At 32.4% G+C, this 23,423-nt stretch overlaps 1 protein-coding gene across 1 annotated transcript in view; it reads right to left on the bottom strand.

Annotated features, from left to right (window-relative positions):
- Nucleotides 1-249: 249 nt before the first annotated feature.
- The window catches only part of Ppp1r3a (protein phosphatase 1 regulatory subunit 3A), a 42,910-nt gene continuing 19,736 nt past the window's right edge, over nt 250-23,423 (bottom strand). Inside the window, exons 2-4 of the mRNA XM_003475131.3 lie at nt 12,216-12,271; nt 12,000-12,124; nt 250-10,112 (exon numbers count right to left, since the gene is read on the bottom strand). Of these exons, the coding sequence (XP_003475179.2) occupies nt 7,806-10,112; nt 12,000-12,124; nt 12,216-12,271 (2,488 nt within the window). The 3' untranslated portion in view covers nt 250-7,805. The remainder of the gene's footprint in view (nt 10,113-11,999; nt 12,125-12,215; nt 12,272-23,423) is intronic.

Below are 23,423 nucleotides of genomic sequence, written 5' to 3'. Positions count from 1 at the left end.
CACATAAAACTAGTGCCAGTGATAGTTTTGCATTATACAAAGAGAAGACATAGGGGAAAAACTGCCTCTCACAAACTATTTCTTTGCATCATCTTTGTGTGTTTAAGGTTAGCTGAGGTCACTAGAAGCTTTGCTAATGCTTTCAGTACAACTATGCTAGCTTTTTGCTAGGATATTCTGTGGTGTTTACTAACTAGAGTAGTATCCCACTTTTTTTCATTGCTGAAACAAAATAGCCAATACTCAAAGTTGAAGGCAGAAAGATTTATTGTAAAGCTCACAGTTGATAACTGGATGGCTCCAAGACAGGGTGGCGTGGCAGAGGGGCATTACAAAAGAGAAACAGCTTATGGTGGGCAGAAAGCAATGAAGATTACTTCACGCAGAAGCAGCAGCAGCAGCCTGCTTCCCCTTTTATCCAGTCCAAGTTTCCCACCCTTTTGGTGGTGCCCCTCCCCATGACTAGGGTGGTCTTACCATCCACACCCAGAACTATGGTAGTGGTGGGCTAACTTATTAATAACCCTCCCTTATTCCCAGCATCACACATCGAATCCCAACATCACGCATGGATCAAGCTAGCTCTGAGAAGCCCCACCCATGAACACACACAACTTTGGAGGAACATTTAGACAAAAGCCACAACAAGTAGTTTTTAGAATAAGCTTCAAATACAAATATCTATTAAGAAGTAGCAGAGGGAAAGTTCCATTGTCATTTACCTCGCAAAGAAATTCTAGTATGAAGAAAGGCCAAAAGTTAAAGACATTGCAAAAGTCAACAAAGATGTGGTAACACTGATTCTACTTTTAAATGACTTTGCCTCATTTTGTATTTTGTGCTGTTCATTTACTCTTCATTTAATTTACTATTCTAATAGTATTGCCTTACTAGAAATTATTATAGTGCCATAACACAACCTAGATACTATTCTACAACTTTTTATTTCTCTTTTGATAAGCAGGCTACATATTATAGTTTCTAGCAACATTAGCATTTTCAGTAATGCACAGTGGCCACTACAACCTTTACAAAAGCTTCATTGTTTTTGCTTATTTTAGATCATGGAATTTTCATGCCCTGAGCCCTTCAAGTAGGCTGAATATCTGGTTCCAGAATGTAACAATACTTAATCACCTAATGACAGTGTGTAAATGACTCCTGTACTTTCTAATAAATTTTCTCATTGTCCTCTACATTACTTAATCTTCAAAGATATGACTTTACTTGAGCTGATCAAGGATCTGGTACATTTACTCAACAATATAGATATTAATAATATAGATACATTACAGAGTTATATTTTATGACCTTAAAGACAGTCTTTAGCTTATTGATAAAAGAGTTTGGCTTGGAATTTGTTCCTCTGGTTTATGTGACGGAGTTATTTACATATAGTGGCTACATTGTTGTCTTGAATGTTTAGGCTGATCTTATTATTTGTCATCTAAGCCATGATAATTTTCCAAGTTAAAAGGTGCTGTTAATTAAAGAAGGATACACAGCATGAATAAGCATTTTAACTATCATGTTAAGATATATCCTAATCCTCGCTCTTATGCATACAAAAGGAATTTGAATGGTTTTATTGTTATTCCTTTGATCTCTAAAATTAAAATGATAAAAAGATAGACAATCTCTTAAAATGTTCACAAAACCAAGCAGTCTTTTGTCCATGATTCTTCTGTTCCTAATCTAAACTCCTGGTTTTGAACTGGTCACAGGATATTACAGTTACTGCTTTATGACTCTCTTTTACTATATTCAAGTTAGGTAAAATATCTTATTCCACATTGTTTGTAACCTAGAAGGAATCTAGCAAGTGTTTTTTTGAACTGAAATTATTTAAATAAAAATTAATAGAAATGAATAGAATATTTTAAGAATTTTAGATTTTGAGAAGCATTAATAAAGACGGAACTATGCAAGAAATGTGATGTGCCACACATAATGTACTTACATGAATGTAATACCATATAGCATGTTGACATAGAAGTGTGCAATTCATTCAGTAATTCTGTGTTCAGAATGAAGAGAGAAATGTCGTACAGTGGTTAAGAGAATCAACCCTGGAGAAGGCTTGCTAAGTGTTCAAATATAGACTTTACCATGTACTATACCTGGTAGCTCCATGACCTTGGAAAATTAATGCTGTCTTCTGTTTCAACTGTACTTCTCCCATCAAATTCTGACAAATATTATTTCACATAAAGCTTACAACTCGTGCGCGATACATTATAAACTTTCAATATAATCCAGTTTTGCTATGGATATTATTATTATTATTAAAAATTGAATGTCATGTACACAGATCAGTGGACACACACATATGCTTTACTCAAAAATTAAACTAAAACTATAACTTGATACCTTATTTATGCTATAAGTATTATACTTTAATATTTTAAGAATGGACTGATATCAATAGCCCAAATAATTCACTTGACAGGCACTAACTAGCTTAAACTGAAGTATAGGTTTGACCCAACACATTAAAGACTGTGAAATAAAGGTGAAGAAAACATGAAATCTCTTATCTCCTACCTTGTTTTCTTTTCCAAATTTTAAAGATTGAAAATTTATTTAGAATATTTCCACTTGCAATTATTTCAAAAGTAAATGACATTCTTTAACCTTTGTTCCATCCAGGTAGGTGTCATTATAGTTTTACTTAAAATTAAAAATTTTTATGCATCAATAAAAAAGCAATTGAACTTCCCAAGGATTCATTTACTAACAAAATTAATTTTTTGCAAAAATAAGCAACATTTACAAAAGTTTATGGAATAATTTAAATGTTTTATATCTTTTTCATTTTGATATTTTAAAATTTTTATTTTACTAGTACTTGTAAACAGTACATGGAGTTCACATTCAATTTAGGGAGTATGTACATGTGCATGTACATAAAGATACATTATGTTATGATTTTTGTGTTTCTTACTTAAAATATTTTATCAATGCTTACAGAAAAGCCTCCTACATAAAATTAATAAAAATATATTGTGAATTACTTAACATAGAACATTTCTGTTGTTGTATGAAGAAACTTAAGTACTAACAGAGTATGTCTTTAGAAAACCTTAAGTCTGTTTTAACTCAGAGTCATGTTAACTAATACAAGATGTTAATGAATTCCATAATGTAATATACATGCACTTGGCTTTCACACTATTATATGACACTTATTTACATTTATTGCATATTGTTTTCTTAGGACTCAGCCTATTTTGGGACTTAAAAAATAGGCATGTTTTTGTGTTATTTTAATTTTATATATAATCCTAATGAGATGAAACTCCTCCAAATTTTGCAGAGGATAAATATCCAAATTTTATATATATCACAAGATATAATATTTAAATATTACTATGTTCCTGTCATTTATCGGATGTCATACCAGGTGTGTGTGCTTGTGTGTGTATGTAAATCAGATGAATGTTTTTTTTTTTTAATTGAAAATCCACTGCTTATTTTTTTCTAGTTTGCTTACCTAAAGTTTGACATGTGGAACAGGTGTGAAATGGAGAGATCAGCCTTTTCTAAAGGGCACGACAGCAGCTGAGAAGATTGTGTTTCATGCACTTTAAACCTTGTGATGTTTGCTGGTTTTAAACTACTAAGTTAGTTTATGTGAAAACATATCTTGTTTTGTTAATTTTCTAGTTATCCAGCAAATAAACATAGATATTGTTGTGCTTTTTGTATATAATATATACATTATTTTCTGTATATTAAACTTTAGAATTGAAGAGCAGGAGGGGAAAACCTTTGTGCTTGTCATGAGCCGAGAGTTCAGTCAAGGTGGGCAGGCAAATGTTCTGTGCATGCAAGGAGGATGTTAGTGTTGCAAGAGAAATGAGACTAGAGACCTCATACTCTGAAATACTAGGATATTACAATAGGCTACTACAAAAGGATGACAGCTTGAACTGTTCTTAGGAAAATGTGTAGAATTAGGTATGAGGAGAAGGGTAGAAATAATCAAAGGTGTCCTTTAGGCAGAAGGATACATGCAAGCAAAGTCACATTGTACACACATAAAGTCATATTCTGAGTTGGGTAAGAAGAACAATGCACCAAATTCAACCAAGATGAGAAATTTAATTAGGCAATATAATCTGTTACAATATCAGATCCGAGCCATCAAGACCAAATGCAAATGATTTCTTCACAATCCTCTCTTGACTTATCGATGTCTCCTTCTTTATTATCATGAATATAAAGAAGTAAGTATATTAGAAAAAAATAGGGATTTTTAATTCAATTTTAAAACAATGCATTGTTTCATATTTAAAAATGAATATACTTTGTGTGCACTTAACAAATTAGAAATAATGTAAAATTATAACCTGTACTTTATTTTTAGAACTCTTGTTTAATAAGGTTTTAGCACACTACAATAAACACATTTCTCGGAAATATGTGTACATTTAAAACTAGATTGAAAACCTCGTGAAAATTTCATGAGCATTTTTAAGAGATTTGAAAAATCTTGTGGGCACATTGAATCAATGACTAAGTCTATTTCTTAGTACAAAAAGTAAATTATATTGTTCAGATTTCTATTATTTTTTGAAACATAAAAAGTATAAATTTAATCAAATAGATAAAAATAACATTTTAGTCATTCTTTCTCTATAGATACCTAAACAAGGAGATATCTGGAGAACATGAAGTCACAGTGACTTCCAAACTTGTTGAGGAATCTAAATCCGTCTTATTCTTCAATTCCACAGGAACTCGCCAAGACAGGATTCAAATGACAATGGAAGATCCCTATTTCCCAGTTCAATTTCCATATTCACTCAGTGAAAACTGAGGAATCAGTTAAAATAGACAAATCAATGGAGGGACCCACCTACGTCTTTACTGGTTCTGTAAGGTGTTTGTTTTTTTGTTTTTTTTTTTTTTTTTTTTTATGGTTCTGTTTACTTTTTTAACTTATGTGCCTGCAAATAGGGAGCTTAATATGACAAAAGACAAATGAATTTGAAATAATGTTCATACAGGAAAACATATGGAGAGAACACTATGAATGCTTTTGAAAAAACCCAAAATAGTTGTTTCCCCAAATTTGACTGGATATGTTTAAGTTTTCCATTTAACTGGAAGACGGGTTTAAAATGACAAAAATTCTGTTTCTTTCATAAAATGATATTAAGTATACAAATATAAATATTCCATGAAATAATCCCCTATCACAATAGTGAAGCTCATCACAGTAACATGGTTCTATTAACACAATTTTCATTAATATTCAAGAGTCACTTCCACCTTACTTGTTCATTTCCTTTTGACTGAGTAATATTTTGTAACATCGATGGTTATACGAATCTGAATTTTTAAAAGATATGTCTTTTTACTAACAACTAGAGCCTCAAGGAAATCAGAGATGTTGTGATTATGTTGTATTTCTTGCTCAGCTTCTGAATGAAATGTGCCATATACCCCTCTGTTATCTCTCCTACAACTTCCTCCATTGGCCGTTAACCAAATACTTGGTAACGCATAGTATAGGTAGCTATGATTAAAAGATGACCCCTAACATAATCACTCATAGCCAAATCTTTATGCTGGTTCTTTCTGAGGCCTTCTTTTCTTGTTCAACCCAGTGAAATGACCAAAACAGGTTACAAAAGTCTAACTTTTTTTCTAGCAGTAATTTCACAAGTTCATATGACTTCATGTAAATTTCCTTAGTATATTTTTGTAAAATAAGTTCAGGAATCAATTATTTCTTCACTGCATGCAAAAAACACACAATATAATATTTTAAATCTTTTGAAATTCTGATTCTTCTTGCTATAAATGTATCTGAAGGATTGGAAAATATGTTGCCAAAAGTCATAAAAGTTTTTTAAAAGTTATATTGTTCTTTTATGGGAATAATTCCAGTTTGGTCACCTGTGTTCATAAAGTAGTACAGTATCTTTTGTATTAATGTGACAGAAATATTGACTAAAACTCTTAAAAATGTAGAAGAACTAAAGAAAGAGTAAACTTGATTCCATTGTAATTTGGAATTGTCAACAACAGTATCAGGACAGCCATTTTAGAGATAATTTCTAGGTAATGCTTTAAAGTATTCCACTAGTGCTTAATGAAAATCCACTTTATCAAACAACCAAATATTTGCTCTAAGTTCCACTTCAAGATATTTATATTTGGTCAACTAAAGAGGTAAAGCCAAGCATTCATTTTCAATGATACTTCAGAGTATCATGCAATGAGTGCATTGGGAAATAGTTGTGTTAGCTAATGAAAATGAAAGAAATCATGACTAACAAATGAAAGTCAGTCTAAATGTGTCATTATTGTTCTGTTTTTCATAAATATATAACTCTCTGTGGGGTAATAAATACAAATATTACCTACCAAACTTACTTTTTGGTAAATGGAAGATCAATGTTATATGTTTCATGAAATAAATTCCTATGAAAAAGGAATCATCCAAATAGGCTCCTTCTGTGTGACATTCTTATAATGCTTCAGACCAAAGGATCATACCTATCCCCAGAAATAGCTGTGCAAACTGTCAAAGAAAGTACCATGCCATAGAACAGAACATACTATTTTGCCTATTATAGCCTTCAATATAGTTGAAACAAATTGTATATAAATTTTTGTATCATTGCTGCCTAAGTAAATAATTATTTTACTCCTTTCGCTATAGATAATTATTATTCTTTCATTCTTCAATTATCATTCAATAGATTTCCACACGTATCTATTTAGGTACTTAAAATTTTGAGTGATTATTTCATAATTGGAATCAGATTGTGAATATCATCAAAGACTAGAAGTTTGTTCTCTAAATATACTTTGGAGGACTGTCCATTGTGATACTATAAGGAAAAGATTTGAACTTTATTTTAAGACAAAAATACTACAACATAGAGCAAAAAATTCATTTGGATATCTTTTTTATTATTATCTGTTAATGATTTATATTTTATAGGTACAGAGTCACTCTGATGTAATGCTTGTGGGAACTGTTCATTTAAATTTTCATCTTCCAATAATAGTTCATATTGAAATTGTTCCATCTATGTTATAGTTTCTCTTTATAAGAGAAAAACATTGTTCAAAAACAAGCTACTCACAAAATTTTGACAAGTTAGAAATTAACTTCCCATTTGGTTCAGTGTTTGTCAAATTGGGCTTATGTTTAAAGTTCAGCCTTTGTAGATAAAAGATACATGCGAATAAAGTCTAACTGTATTGAATATAATGTTTTTCTGTAATTTAACTTCATGTAGTTTAATGCATATGGTGATTTTTTAAAAAGTAAGAAACAGAAGTTGAAGTATGAAATATTGTTAATATATTACAGTCGCAAATGGAAATTTCATGAGCAATTCCAAAAGGACGGAAAAAGAATCCTTTGCCATTGTCCATGTTTTATCTATTTTTAAAAACCACAGGGGGGAAAAGTGCTCACAGCAAAAAAAATGAAGCTTTACTGCAAAAGAAATGAAGGCAAGAAATAGCTCTTTAAGTAGTGAAGAGACGTGAAGCATTGCAACTTCATAGCCTGCTAAGGAGCAACAGCTGTACCTAATTTCAACTTGACGTGCTTCAGATCTCATATTCATATAGGTATTTAATGATCCAGACATAATGGTCCTATATAGAATAATTACTTATATGAAGGAGCAAACTTCATACGCATTCCTTTTTAAATGATCCTTCAAGAGAAAAACTGCACTGGCTCCTTGAACAATGAATAGTCTCTTTCACCAATCCAAATGTTTGAGGCTAAATAGCTTATCTTTTAAGAAAGATTAGTACTAGCACTATGGTTACTTCTTTTTGACAGATTCCTTTTGCCTCCCCTCTTCCCAGTAAAGCCAGTACAACGAGAAAAGGTAAAATGCCAAGCCGATCATTAGGTCATACTGATAGACGGTTACGAGAAATATCAGAAACAAAAGAAAATAAGGTATTCTGGAATTGGCATATTTTGAGAACAGAGATTCACTGCTTTGAATTTCACTTTCCTGGACAGGGAAACCGACAGAAGTAGAGCTCTCAGATCTTCTGTCACCTGAAGAATATTGTGAAAGTCCAGAACTGAACAACTCTTGCTTTTCATTCCTCGCTCCTTTCGTGTTCTCAAGAGGTTCACTAGTTAAAATCATTGGCTCTACAGATTTTTCCACACTGCTTTCTTCTGTTTGGAAAACATGTCCCATGCAACCTGATGAATTTCCTGAACCTGTGAAAGATTCTTTGAGTTTAGACCCCAGATGATCCCGGGGGTTATAATTATCTTCTGATTCAGTAGAAGTAGATTGGAGATTCGTGGTGACAATTGTATTCTCGACAGCTTGTTCATAGGATGCTACTGAAGTTTTAAGATGGTGGTTGGAAATGCTAGAGCCATTCTGAGAAGCTCTGTTTGTGCCTGAGTTAAAAGCAGAGTGAACAACAGTTTCTAAATCTGTTTTCTTTGATAATGTTTGTACATGCCCAAGATTACTATTTTCTGAAAATATTCTTTTGTTTGTTGATAATACTTCCAAGTGTAAATCCAGGTTCGAGCTTCCCTTTTGACTGCTTGTAATGACTTGGGAAGATCCTTCTACAGATGTTATATTTCCAGCACCTTGTTTCTCTCTGTCATGTGTCTCCCCAGGAGTGTACATATGCATGGATTCCTCCTTCTCTGTTTTATCTGTACGTACATTACAAATATTTGAATGTGATTCCCTTTCAAATTCATTGTCATAGATTACAACTGCTGCATCTCGTTGACAAAAGGTATAATGTGAATCATCATTTCTCCCTTCATGTGGATCAAACGCTGTTTCTTTTACCTCGATGGGCCTGTCACTTCGTGCTGTCTCTTGAGGTAGCTTAGCAATTATTGCTTTTTCTCTAGCAGACATGCTTTCTGGGGTACTTTCTGATGTTGTCTTAATTATATAAGCTGCTCCTGCTTGTGCTTTCTCAGTAACACCATGATCAGCTGGAGAATACAGTTCATCACACTCTGTTTCTTGGCAGGTAAACAGCTCTCTTGTAGGAGTAACATTTAAGCTCGTGGTCTCTCCTTTCTCCCACATGTCTTTACAAGCTGCTTGTTCTCTGATCTGCTCTGTTTTATTTGTTGTATTCCCTTTTATCTCTCCCTGACTTTGTAGAATATTCCAATTTTGTCTATGTTGTGACTTTTTACTCCAATCTTCAGGATTAATCCAATCTGATTTTTCTCCTTCAGTTTGGAAAAGATAATCATCCCTCAAAATATTTCTATTTTTGGATGAACTGACTTCCCTAGTTACCCCTTCTGAAACCGTGCCTTTACCAGTGGAGTGACCACTCTCTGGAGCCATTAATGTAGTTTCTTCCCAATTTAAATTTGTCCATGATGAAGGAAACATACCTACTGTTATTGCCTGGCCAGGAACTGAGGCATCTTTGCTTGACAGAGCTGTTGAGCCTGTCTTCCTTGTTTCAGTCCCTTCCACACTTATTTCGGAGTGGCCCAATTTTCTTTCTTGGTCATACAAGGATGAATGAAAATTTTTGCTTTGTTTTTTATTAACGCTTAAGTGGCCTCTTTGTTCCTTCTCATCTTTAATTTTGCTGTAATCTTCCTTCAAAGATCCATTTTTTGATGGTTGTTCAGCATATGCACATGAACTTGCATGGAAATCTTTCCTTAAACATTCCCAATCCTTTATTTCACTTTTCTTATCTCCTCCTTCATGACTTTCATTGAGGTCACCTTCTATTTGTTGATCTGGGGAGGAGCAAGATATTTTCACTCTGACACTCATGTGGGCTGGATTAGCATTATCATCCAAGACTTCTTTGCTATCAATGTGCACTTGCACTGATTCATCACTACTAGTATCTGAAAGTTGATGACTATGTTCATTTCTTGAAGAATATTTTTCATCATCATAAGAGCCTCCCTTTAAGGAGCTTTCTTCCAATGAACTTGGAGACAAAGGACTTTCCAACAAGTCAGTGCATAGTTCACCATGGGTTTTCTTCTCTAACCTCTCAGCCTTATTTGGAAAATTGACTGGATCTGATGATAATGTTTCTTTTTCATCCCTGGAAGCAGTACTTCTAGTTCTTATTAAGTGTTGATTTATCTTATGGGACAAAAACAACAGAAAAATAATAACCATATGTTCCTTTTAAATATACAGAATGAATTAGATAGCTTTTATTAACTTGGTAATTATCTGATAGATATTCTTGACTCTCTTCATTTGTGGATTTCATACAAGCCGGATGTTTTGGGGAGATCCTTGTAGGCTATGACTTGGGAATGAGATTAGTAAGTAAAGGGGCCCAAATTAATCACTCTCCTTCTCAGCCTCCAAATATCACATTGTATTATTCAACTATTCTTGCTTGTCATTGCACTTTCTCCTCACTTAGGATATACACATTGATAGCTCCATGCTAATCAATTAGAGAGCAGCTTCCTGGGTGCCCCGTGCTGCATTTACACTTGCTGTAGGTGCCCCCATTACAGTTTCTCTTATTAATATGTTTTCTGCAAAGCCTCTGCAAACTATTAATAGCAAAACGTCACTCAAAGAAAAGTGAGGGAGTTAATGTCTCTGCAAATTCTGTTTTAATGACCCTCTGCCAACTGGTACTCAAATGTATTTGAGCTCTTCAGTGATGCCAACTGTCAGGATTTAACAGTGAGATGCCTGTGTTTTTTTCTCTCTCTCTCCTCATAACTGACATTTGCATGATCTCAATAATTATATGCAAATCTTACGTTTTCCCCTTCTTCTCACATAAGGCTCATGTTACTTGTCAACTGCACAGCTGTCTTGTAAGCCAATGCCTGTGGGTTCCCAGATTTGGTTGTATTTCCATCTATTATAGAGCTCCATTGTTTTATGCATTAACATCAGCATGGAGCAAATTAGCATCTAAATTACAGCTCCATGTTCATTTATTGGACATACAATCTCAGTAACTTCTAAACAAACTTTATATTTGAGCCTGCTCATTGTAATGAGGTATATTGGTGAAGTGCGTGATTTTTTTTCCAGGGGCCTTTCATTATATTTTGTGGTTTGAAAAAAAATGGCAATGTTAACTTTCAGCTGGTGAGAATTCTCACAATGGGTGACAACTTTGTAGTTTCTTAAAGTTGGAGCAAAGTAAATTGCATACTTTAGTGATGCAGTTGCCATATCACTATAGAAAAGTTAGAAAATGTGGGGAAAGATGAGCTCTATTTCTTTTCTGTTTCAGTGCTGACACTTGAAGAGGCAAATGTCATTTTAATCTTAGATGATTATGAATCCATGTATCCCAATGATATGAGCTCCAACCAAATACAATAAAGAATAAATTGTATTATGTGACTCATTTACTTCTATTTCTTTCTTTGTGATAAAAGTGCCAAGCCATACCGCCCAAAATTCCAAATAGATTGAGTGTTCACCAAGTGTGAAATTTATGATAAAAAATTTAATACTAAATTGTACATACTGAATTTGTTTCCTGCTTAAAAATTACGGTACAAGGCTATTATCTTCTCACTTGGTAATTTAATCCTTTACAATGATGTAGAACCTTGAGATTTGTACAAGGATGGAAGTAAAACAAAACGCTGTGAAATGCAAGAATTACAGACTTGTAGGGTTAGATGGGACCTAACAATGCTCTGTCCAGCTCTCTTATTTTATGTTAAGTGTACACTTTTCACAAAGATTGAAAATACACGTCAGGATAATGCTATCTCTCCTACAATTCCTCCGAACTATTACTCAGAGTGGCTGGTAAAGGCATTAGCAATGAATGTCATTAATTTACTGCTGCAGAGGCCAGAAGCAACATACTGAAATAAAAGTGACTTGTTGATCAACTAGAGATGCAAGGGCAAAATAGGCTGTGCTTTCACATTTGCAAGTTATATTAGTTGAAGCAATCGAAAGGCAGAAACTGTAGCATCTTTGAGGCATAAATGAATTCATCTTCTCTAATGCCGTGGCAACCAGAACACTTACCATCAACTCTAATTCTTTTTCATCATGTTCATCATGTTCCCTGTTTATATCTTTTACATTCTGGTTACCGGCTTCCACGTCTTTCTTATCCTCATGAGAACAAACAATTGTTGGGATATCAGTGTCTGAAAAGTTAATATAATTGTACGTTTGTAAGATTGTTATAATTGTAGACTTTACTATAGCAATGTTTCAAAAAAATAAATAGAATATTACCTTTAAACTTTGATTCCTCAAAATTATTCTCTTCTGAAGTTGATGATTCTTCTTTACTGTAAAAAAAAAAAAAAAACAGTGTGTTATACATGTATTCTTAGGCTATACCTCCCAAGTGTTTTTATGTAAGAGGAAATTAAAGTCAATAGCAAGTGAAATAAATATTTTTATTTTTAAAAATTTTTATATTTTTAAATAAAATCAGTGATATATAGAATGATGTAATAGTAAATATTTGCTGTAGAAAAACTATTAAATAATTCATACATGCCATATTTCTAAAGATTATGTCATTTTTATAAAATTTATGCAAACAAAATAAAAACACATGAATTTAGATCATTCCTTCATTCCTCAATTTGTTTTTTTAAAGTGAGACAATTTTTCAATTGCTTTACATGATAACATTTTATAAAATGATATTCCATTTATATAATTTTAAATATTTCAGTTTATTTTTTATTTTGCTTAATTTTTTATTTTAAAGAGAAAAAAGATAAACAATGAAACTGAGTTTCAAAACAGGTTAGTGAGAATGTTAACTGTTTCTGCAAAAGAGGGAGCATTGTACAAACTACTTTAAAACTGAAAAACAGCTAAATTTATACTTAAAATATTTATACGTGTATTTCCATTAGTCAATGTTACAATCAAGAATTCAGATCATTCATATGCACATATGCAGACATATATCTTCTTTTTAAAAAAAGATTCAAATTGCATCCCCTTTTCTAGTATATTTTTCATACTAATTAAAATAATTATTCTATTCAAATATAATCTGCTTGTAGGTAGATTTTTGGGATCATCAGAATTTAGACTTTTTTCATGTCACCCAGTAGAAGAGATAGTATTACTAAAGATTTCCACTTCATGTAGTTATACTATACATCAGTGTATCAGAAATAGTTGGCTCAGTATCTACATTTTTCTGTATTGTCTCAGATGAATTTTCATCTTATGAATTTTTTGCAACCAAAGAAATATAAAAAAATTGGCAATAAATTTGTGAAATAGAGCCCAGTTTTCACTGCACAAGCAATTCTGTTACACATCCCAGGAAAGCTGGTTTTATTTTAACAATTTATAAGAAAACAGAAAACTCTTCTACCTTGATTATGTAGGAAAGTCAATTACTTTTGTGCACATTTATATTTAGTTTTAATTTTTTTTTTTTTTTTTTTTTTTTTTTTGTCTTTTTCCATTTTATCAGTACCAGGGATCGAACTCACAACTGCCTGCTTGCAAGGCAGGCACTTATGCCGCTGAGCTAAATCCCCAGCCCCATTTAGTTTTAATTTTACAAAAAACATTTTGTATCTCCAATTAAATCAAAACAAAAAGTTGTATTTCTATCTAAGTACAATTTCACTAGAAAAATATATTTTGCATAAACTACACAATCTACAGATTTATATTGTTTAGTGAGGTTTGTGATTATGCAAAGATTTATTTTAATGAAATCCAAGTGGAAGCTTAGTCTACTTTTTGTTTTCCCAGTACATAATATTTATGTGTTTAAAATACATATAAACTTATGAAACAGCTTTTACTTGTTCCTGTTTCTTCTTTATTCCCATAACAACGCTAAAAATCTCAGTTTAGGAGAACTGTGATGGCTATTCAAGTTTTGGTTTGTTTAATCTAGTAGAAATGCTCTTATTCTTCTAATTCAAATTTTAAAGTACTTTCATTTTTAAGAAACTATTAAGTTAAAATGGAAAGAAACTACTTTTTAACTCATTTGGGGAACAAATGATTAGAGATACAAATATGCTTCATTTTGGCAGTGTCTTATAAAAACATTTAATCATGAAAATAAAGAAGAAAAACTTTACATTCTTGGTATGTACAAGAAAGAACAGTAGAAACAAGTGAAACTTAAATATTATATCAAATTTTCATGTAAAAACTGATAAAAAAAAATGGGAGATCCTTAAAGGGAAAAGAATAAAAATACACCACAAAATATGAAGGAAGAGAAAAACTTTTAAATATACCATGTTCATAGATAGGAAGAAAATATGAAGACATTTGTTTTCCTCCAAAATGATGTATACACTCAATTCAAAACTAAAAAGCACTTTTTCATAGAATTTGAAAATATGATCCTGAAGAGAATAATAAATATTTCTGAGTGATAAAAGAGAGGGAAAAGGAACCTGCCTTAGGCATTTTCAAGAATTCGTCTGAAGATTTAGATAAAAAAAAAGTGTTAAATTGGTAAAATAACAGATATGCTAATTACCGAGACTGTAATGAGAGCCTAGTAGCAAAAAAACCGAGATCTCTATAATGTTGGGTTTGGCAAATGCAGCATGTCACACAATCAATACCATAAAATAAGTGTACACAGTTCTTTCTTTCCTCCCTTTTCCTTTTACCATTTGCCAACTTTATCATTGCATTGTTTTCACTTCTTTTTCCATTAACCTTTAATTTAAAACTTTTATCTAGTAATTTAGAACACATAGATTTTTTTTATACCTTCTAGGGCTTAAATTATTACTCTTTCACAATTTAGGACAACGGTTTTAAATCTGAAGTCAAGTAATTAGACACAATTTTTAATTACTATATATTTAGAAATTAAAAATCATTTTGTGGAGCAATAATTCCCTTTACCATAAATTATATAATGTAGTCACGCATATTGTATAATCATAAGATAGGCCATGCATTCTTCTAGCAGATACTTTCAATTCTGCTATGAATCATGAATTATAATAAACACTGGAAATCAGAGATGAATAATCTTTAGGATCTTATCTCAAGGACTATAACAGTTATAATAAGTGATATATATCGTCATATGCAATGAGATATACGATGGCGATTTTCTTAGTGCTGAGAAAAGAGGACAGAAACAAGGAGGCCAATGTCAACAGAATTGAAGTTTTTCACAAAAAAATAATGTTCTAAATTAGTTTTGGGGATAAGTGAGATACTTAGAATTAGAAAAGAGTGATGATGTCATTGTAGGTGAATAAAGAACAGGCAGTTAACAATGAAAACACAAAGAAAAAAATACATCCAAGAACAAGATGTAAGATGTTCGGAGGATCGGATATGATTGGAGGAAGAACATCAGTGCCTGGACTGAAGCTGTTTGAGCCAAACTGTAAAGGACTTAAGAAGCCAGATGAAATGGGATGAACTCTTTGGGTATTTTTTAACTGATGGAGTAATGGTGGGGAGAAAGAGACAGACAGAAAGACAGAAAGAGAGAGAAACAGAAAGAGAACAATAGAGAGACCGAAAGAGAAAGAGACAGAAAGAGGAGGAGAGACAGAGAGAGAGAAAGAGAAGGAGAAGGAGAGAGAAGGAGTGGAAAATTTCTTTTTAAGCATCTACTTCTAGAGGTAATATAAAGGAAACCCTGGATGGGTCACAGTGAAGCTAGAAGACCAGTCATGAGGCTGTGCTCTTTAAGCACATAATGATGAGGGTTACAAATGCCAGTAAGATAATGAAAAACAAAATCATGTCATTTACAGAAAATGGATGGAATGGGAGATCATCATATTAAAAAAAATATATTGTGCATTTTCCTCACTGGATCTACTAAATTAGTATCTTTGAGCAGAAAATGGGAATCTGCATTTTACCGGGAACCTCTGAGTTAGGTGCGGTGCATTAATGTGTGATCTAACTGCAGGTATAGAAGGGCTACAGGTTAAGTGCAGTAAGTCAGATGAAGAAAGTTAAATATAACATGATTTCTTTTGCATGATAAACTTAAAATGTAAAGAAATGAATGAATAAAAATACAGTGATACATCAATTGCTTGCAACCAAAATCATATAATGAATTCTGCAACCAGGATCATGGAAAGAATTACATCTAGGAACCGAGGTACCACATAAAGCAGAGGTGACAGGAAAAGAGAAAGTAAGCACTTAGAGTTATGGGAGGGGACAGGAACTGAGAAAATTATGAGAGAGAGGAATAAAGTGATTGGAAACCATCTAGATAGGGTCCATGTGTGTACAGATTCCCCACAATGATCTTCATTATTCTGTTATGGGAGTATGCACTAACAAAATAAAAATTTTTAAAAAGAGAGAACTAAAGATGGGGACTATACGCATATCCTGAAGACCACAGTAACACAAAGCAGGTAATACCTCATTATACATTTTAGCAAGACACACTCCACTATGCTAAGTGCAGCTCTGTGAACAAAAGAAAATAACCATGTACCTATTTCACACGTACCCAAAGGCAAAAGGAACACATTAAAGAACAGATTGATCTTACAAGCCTTGCAGAATAAAATAAGGCATTGATGGGGAAGGAGTTAAAACTTAGTAAATTAACAAACAAGCGCATGATCATTTGTTGAGTCAGCTGTTAAGCATTAAAAATTTGACTGTCACACACTCTTTATCTCTAAGATGGATCTAATATACAGAAAGTTTATTTCCTATTTTGGCAAAATTCCTCTAATTCACAAAACATTTTGATCTGGAATAGGCCTCATACTTGGACCGTCCCATCCATCATTGTATAGGAAAGCACTAACAATATGGCAAATGTGCAAATTATGCAGGGCCAAAATGGTAGACTCATGTGTCTTAGTCCACATGCCAACACACTTTTGGTAGATGGTAAATGCAGGGTAAAGAAAAGCAGAAAGACCTGCATGAACATCTGTCTTTCCTCTTATTGAATATTTACTAAATAAATTGCCAAGCATGTAACGGCAAACCAGATACTTAACTTCCCTCTGCTTGATATTTCTCCCAAATATTGCTTCCTCATTACACAGAGAAACTATGTGGCATAGTTTTCGACATATGGAAGTGTTTAATAAGTTTATTGTTGTTACCAAATATCTCACTGATAGTTTTTATCTTATAATCCAAGTCTCACCTTCTCCTTCTACTTTGAATTTTCTAAAGTTTTAGTATTTATCAAATTGTCTCATGTTTACCTCAGAGCTCGTCTAAAACTTGCAGTAAAACTTGCAGTCCATAGTAACATAGGTACGTAGACTTTTAAAATATACCTTTCCAATCAGAAAATCAAACTCCAAAGAAAAATAAGTAGATCTTCAGTGAAAGCAGCTCTTTATTTAAAAATATCTTCTCCAAATACAGTGTGCACTGGAATACTAATTTTCACCTTCTTTTATTACTTACCTGATTTATTTAGTGTCAGGATTTGGACACCATATTAATATTATGGTATTTTGGGGTATATTGTACTTCACATTTGGAATTATGGTTAATTTTAACACTGTCCAAGTGTAGCAGGTTTTATTAAAATTAATAATATGGTTTCTTCTTAAATTCCTATAAAATCACTACATGTATCTTAAAATATGACACTACATGTTTCTTAAAATATGAGTAAAACCACTCACAGACCTATTGTATAAAATCTAGTCTCATAATTATCCAACCAGTTAAGAGTAATAGCAAGATTAGTTTGTAAGAAGTAAAACATAACTCTGTTCCACAAGGAATAAAATTATTGGCACAAGAAGGGGTCATGTTCCAACTGAATCATGTATGTTGCCTATATATGTCTTTAGTACTCTGCCTCGTGCTTCAGAACTGTCTACCTCAGAATACTTGGGCATCACTCTTCACTGTATGATATATAGCTAAAAAGTAAAAGTTGAACTCATCCCCAAATTTAGACTGTTCATCCTTCTTTAAATTTATGGTCTAATTTCATTTCCTTTACCCTCTTTTCATCAAGAAAGGGAAAAAAGAATGACCTTTTAAATAAGAAATAATATAAATTTTATTTGAATTTTTGCAGTGTGACTGAAAAACATTATATCTGCATTGACACTAAATAGATGCATACAAATATAGGAAGAGATTTGCTCAGGGTAAAACATGACATATTGTATACTAGTTCTTTACATAATGTTATGTTGATATTTCCCTAAAAATGGACTTTCTTGCACTCTGACATTTCATATCCACTTATTATTGGGAGAAGAAAGACGATAAAGACTAGTATATAATGAGAGGTAAATTCATAATGCATAAGCCAACAATTACAACTTAATATCTTTTCCTTTGGTATCACAGGACCAGTAGTCTTCTCTTAACAAAACTAAAAACAGAAAAGAAATATTTGCCCAAAGTACAGGTAACTGAGATAAATGTTTGATTGTGAACAGAAGTGTCTAAGAAAAAAGTTAAAGGAGACATACAGAATGAATTTAGGGTGAAAAGATGCATTAAGTTCAGTTCTCTGATGATAATGCTAGAAAGAAAATAAAATAAATACAGCTCTCTATTATTCACAGCCATTGAATACAGCAAGATACAATCTCTAAAGGAAAATTCAGAATTTTAAAAATGATCTTCTATTCCCTTAATATGCTGATTGTGTGTTCTAATAACTGACAAATTAAGGGACATTTTTTCCTGTGGGCGTCACATTCTTATCTTTAAAGTGGAAGCTCAATAACGGATCCAGGATGAGAAACACAGTTCAGTCATGCTGACGGTCCTCTCAGCACACACAGCAACATCAATGACAGAAGAGGGGCTTCCTTCCTAAGACTGTACAGAGATTCATGACTCTGACACAGCCCGAAAGTCACCCCCACTGACCCTGTTACTGCTCAAAACAGAAGCAGTTTGTTCGTGTCAGTTCTGATATTAAATAACAAGCTTTCCATGTTAGAGCACCACATTCATTTAACTAACAGTACATAGAGAACATAATTTAGAAATGCTTAATTTGAAACTTTTTTAATGAGTTTTCAAAAGTGATGAGTACTTGCAGAAGCAGTAGAAATTTAAAATTGCAATACAATCAAAGAGATGTTCTCAATTAAGTCAAGTCAATTAAAATTTAATGGAGAAATCTGACCTGAACAATTAGTGAGGCAGTCTTATTATTTACAGTATGTATCATGAAATGATTTATTTCCACATTATTTTATGTCCAAGCAAAATTTTTCAAATATGGACACACTATCCATATTTACACCTCATTATGACAAGCAAATGTATTGGAATTACTCTTATATATTATGGGAAACTGTATGTCTCATAATTAAATTAGAGTGAATTGTTCAAGCATTCAGGTAACTAAGAATAAACCATTATTTTTATACACAGAGGTTTATAGAGTTATTTTCCTATTTAGCAAAAAGCTGAATTACTACATTTTTAAAAGTCTCAATTTTCTTTTATAAATTAAAACATTGTTCTTTGTCTTAGTGACTGCTTACAAATTATGATACTTCACCTTGTTAATACAAGGAATTTCAGAAAGAAACAAGTGAAATATATAATCTTGTTTAAGAAATTTTTTATCTCTTTCCCAAAGGTTCTTCATTTTCTTTTTCTTTCTTACCTTTTTTTTTTTTTTTTTTTTTCCATTTTTACCAAGAATTACAAGTCCAAATCTGCTTTGTCATGTCAAACTGGTGGGTGAGAGTTTTCATAGTTCACCCCAGGGAGAAAGGCTTCTTACATTTTATTCTGTTACTGAATCAAGGATCATACATAATTTTGCAGAAATGTGTACTTTCTGTAGAAACACTAAATTACTACAATCTAGTGCAAAATTAAGCAGACGTTTAGAAGCCTAAGTATAACCAAAAATAAATAATAATTTTCTCTGGAATGAGACATGATGACAAGCAGAATTCATTAATTTTAAGAGGAAAAGAGTTAAGATAGACTTAGCTCAAGGAACTCTTCCACCACAACATTGCATTATATTTTAAGGAAAGAAGTGTAAATGCTTTTAAGTAATAATGGACACTAGAAACTTAAGGAATACATATCAGAGAGATAGAAAAAAATCCTTAAACTTATTATCTTAAATCCTTATTTTATCCCCATTCTTAAAGGAAGTAATCGTCACCTATGGAGTGACAAGAAACCCTTGATATCCCAGTAGAGAATCGTGCAAACTCAAAGCCTGGGTGCGTCCTATCTGCAGTTCTCCGGCAAAGTGATGCTAAGACTTTACACTGCTTTCATCATTCAGACATTTCTAGAGTATTGTCATGTGTATTTTTCCCTATTTAATAAATTTAAAGCACTATTTTTAATAATAATAGTAGTAATAGTAGTAGTTTATCTGTGGTTACTTAGAAGTCATTATCAGAGTTAGAATCACTGAACCAGTTAACTACAGTTAAAGAAAACCTGTGTACACGTGCTTTCTCTGTGGAAACTACAGTAAAGACCGTCTGAGATTTTTGGCTTATGAAACACTGAGTTCTGACATCCAAGCTCCACCACCGCCTTTGAATTACATATCATTTTGAAAATCTTTTTAAGAAAAGGTAACTGCAAGAGTAAACGAATATTTCTAATGTACGTTTGGAAAGATTCACAGAGGGACATGAGACATCCAGACTTTGACAACAAATCATTCATAAGCGACACCTCTCTGTAAAGACTTCCCCTGCAAAACTGAAGATGGCAAATGTGAAGCCAGAACATTAAACTGGAGCCATGCACGTTAATATCTGTGCCCTCTGTGCTTCCTCATGATGGTGATACTATCGTGATTCTTTGCAAGTTTTGAACTCATGACTGCCTGCTTGAAAGGCAGGTGCTTATGCCGCTGAGCTAAACCCCCAGCCCCTCTTTGCAAGTTTTATGGAACACTATCAAAATTCTCCAGTTTCATCTCTCTGCTCCCAGCTTCTGTCCCATTCCTGGCCTTGACGAAGACTATCATACATTTCATACAATATCCTTTCCCTTACCTGAAGAGTACATCAGGTGTATTATTTAATGAAAGTATTGGAAGAGCAATCCTTCAGTATTTATAGGATTGATCACAGAGTCTGTGTTTGTAAAAATTCATTCAATATCTTCCATACAGTAATTAAGAATAATAGCAGTTAAAGCGTGCTGAAATAAGTTAGAAATGTTAAGATATTCAATGTCTTGAAGAAACTACCTTTATTTAAATGTTAAATATAAAAATTATAAAATTTTCATTTAGGTCATGGAATATTTCCATGTTGCTATGCAACCAAATGGGTGCCTAATGTAAGAGTTAAGCCTGATAAACACAGACTGAATCTCGTTTTGACCTGCACTATTTTGTTGTTATGCCCTCTTTTTTTTATCTCAATCTCCTTTTTATTATCTACTTTTTCATTTCATTTATCCTTTTAATTAAGGGAAAAATAAATAAAAAATAGCAAGATATATTATAGTAACCCACTTTGATTTCCTATTAACTTGATTTGAAACCCTGTATTGCTCTCACCATCTTGTTTTGACTGATTTTCCTCTATTCTGTTATGCTTGATAATACCGAGTTCGAAAGTATAGGCAACAACTATGAAGACAATAAGGTCCATTATGACGCCCATTCTGGTTGACTATTATCTTCTTTTGAAGTCCTCTAATGTCTCCAATGTTGTGGTTTTATTGGTCTTATTCTTTACTGTTTTGTTCAATTTTATTATAACTGATGATATAGGCAATTCTTTTTAAGATAACAAGAGGCATTATGGTAACCATTGTTGATCACCTTGTATTTTGTTTTTTATACTATGTATTATGTCCATCTTTTTGATTTGACTGACTCTGTCCTGTTATGTCATGTTTGGTTTTACTTTCTTCAAAGAAAAAAAGTGATAAGAACTGTGGGAGTAATAAAACCCAAAATGTGTAATTGTCATTGTACAAAAGAAAGGAAAAGAAAGTGCTCTAAAGGATATAACTGCATATATATTTAAGTGTATAAAACAGATAACCATATTACTGAGTTTTGTTGGATCATTGAACAAAACTGTTTCCAGTCTCACTGTTTGAAAGTCCCCTCTAAATGCTTTAATTTTGTAACTTGAACAACTATTTCTAAGATGACAATATGTAATTAACTAGTGATTTCCTACTGTTTATGTTTTCTGAAATTCTGTATAACTTATACCCTTTTTCTGTTTTTTTTTCTTTTTCCTCCTTAAATAAAATTTAAAAAAAAGAAACCATAAGTCCTATTAAACTTCTCTTTAAATTGCAGATATTGTGTATTGTTTTTCTGTAAAAGGAAAACCAATATACTAATATTTCATGTATATTTTAAAGTTTTTATATCATTATGTTCTGCTTTTTAGTTTTAGTAAATGTTTATTAGCCTCTATGATACAAAGTCTGTTGGAATTCACTTCCATTTTCAAGAAATTCCATTTCACAAAAATATTTCTGAACTAGTTCTTCTACTCATGTTAATCATACCACAAATTAATATATCAAGAAAAATTGAACTAAGGTAAATTGGGCTAGATGGCTTGCGTTAAAAATCCAAATAAGAGGTCTATTATCAAGCTGGATTTGTTTTTAACTGCATTTTTTTTTTTTAGGCAGACTCAGTAAGTCTTAAAGCATGATTTCTAAATTTAATGCTTTTGTGAATTTACGTCACACATTAAAATTATCTTAATGCATCTTTTTGTCAATTCTTCACAATAGTAGTACAAAAGGAAGGGAGAATAGGATATATTTAAAAAGCAAATGAAAAATAACTCAATGGAAGCCTATTAAACTACCTGTTGATGAGCACCTAAGAGAGGCATTAATATGCGGATCATTGACATGATTGGCCATAATGACTCCTCCAGGGAGGTATCAGTCTATTGTGTCAGAGACTAGTTAGGGATTCACTAATGTGAAGACTCCTGACTTTTTAATATGCAAATTATTAACACAAAGCACTGAAGAATATCTCACAAATGTCCATGTTTTGTGTTACACATTTTCTTTGCCAACCCTTCACCCACATTTTTGTAAACTATTTTCTTTCTTCCATCTTCTGTCACAGATTTCTTCACAAAAGATTCTGCATTCATGTGGAATCTAACACTTCACAAAGGCTTCCTTCAAAGCTTCAGCCAATGTTTGATTTCAGTCAAGTTTATATACACAAATGCTTAAAGCATCCTGAGTAAATAAGTTTATATTTAATGCAAAATATGATCTTATATTTTTCTCCATTGTGAAATTGCTTTTTGGTTCATGATTGAATAAAATTAAGATTTTTTTTTAAAAGTGAAATTCTGAAACATAAATACTTTCTAAAACATGAATAGCTTGAATTGAGGTTAGGTGGAGACAGAGTAATGGAACAGAAAAAGAGTATGAGAACAAAGAAAATCACAAGAGACACAATACAAGGGGAAAAGTGCAAACCAGGTAAGAAGTGAGAGTAAATGTTTGAACACCACAAAGCATTGAGGAGGAAATGGACTTAAAACA

This window comes from Cavia porcellus, unplaced genomic scaffold (genome assembly GCF_034190915.1).
Source record: "Cavia porcellus strain 051 isolate PalLab524CR breed Dunkin Hartley unplaced genomic scaffold, mCavPor4.1 scaffold_2, whole genome shotgun sequence".
Lineage (NCBI taxonomy): Eukaryota > Metazoa > Chordata > Mammalia > Rodentia > Caviidae > Cavia > Cavia porcellus.
The sequence above is the reverse complement of the archived record's forward strand: the minus strand, read 5'-3'. Positions and strand labels throughout refer to the sequence as shown.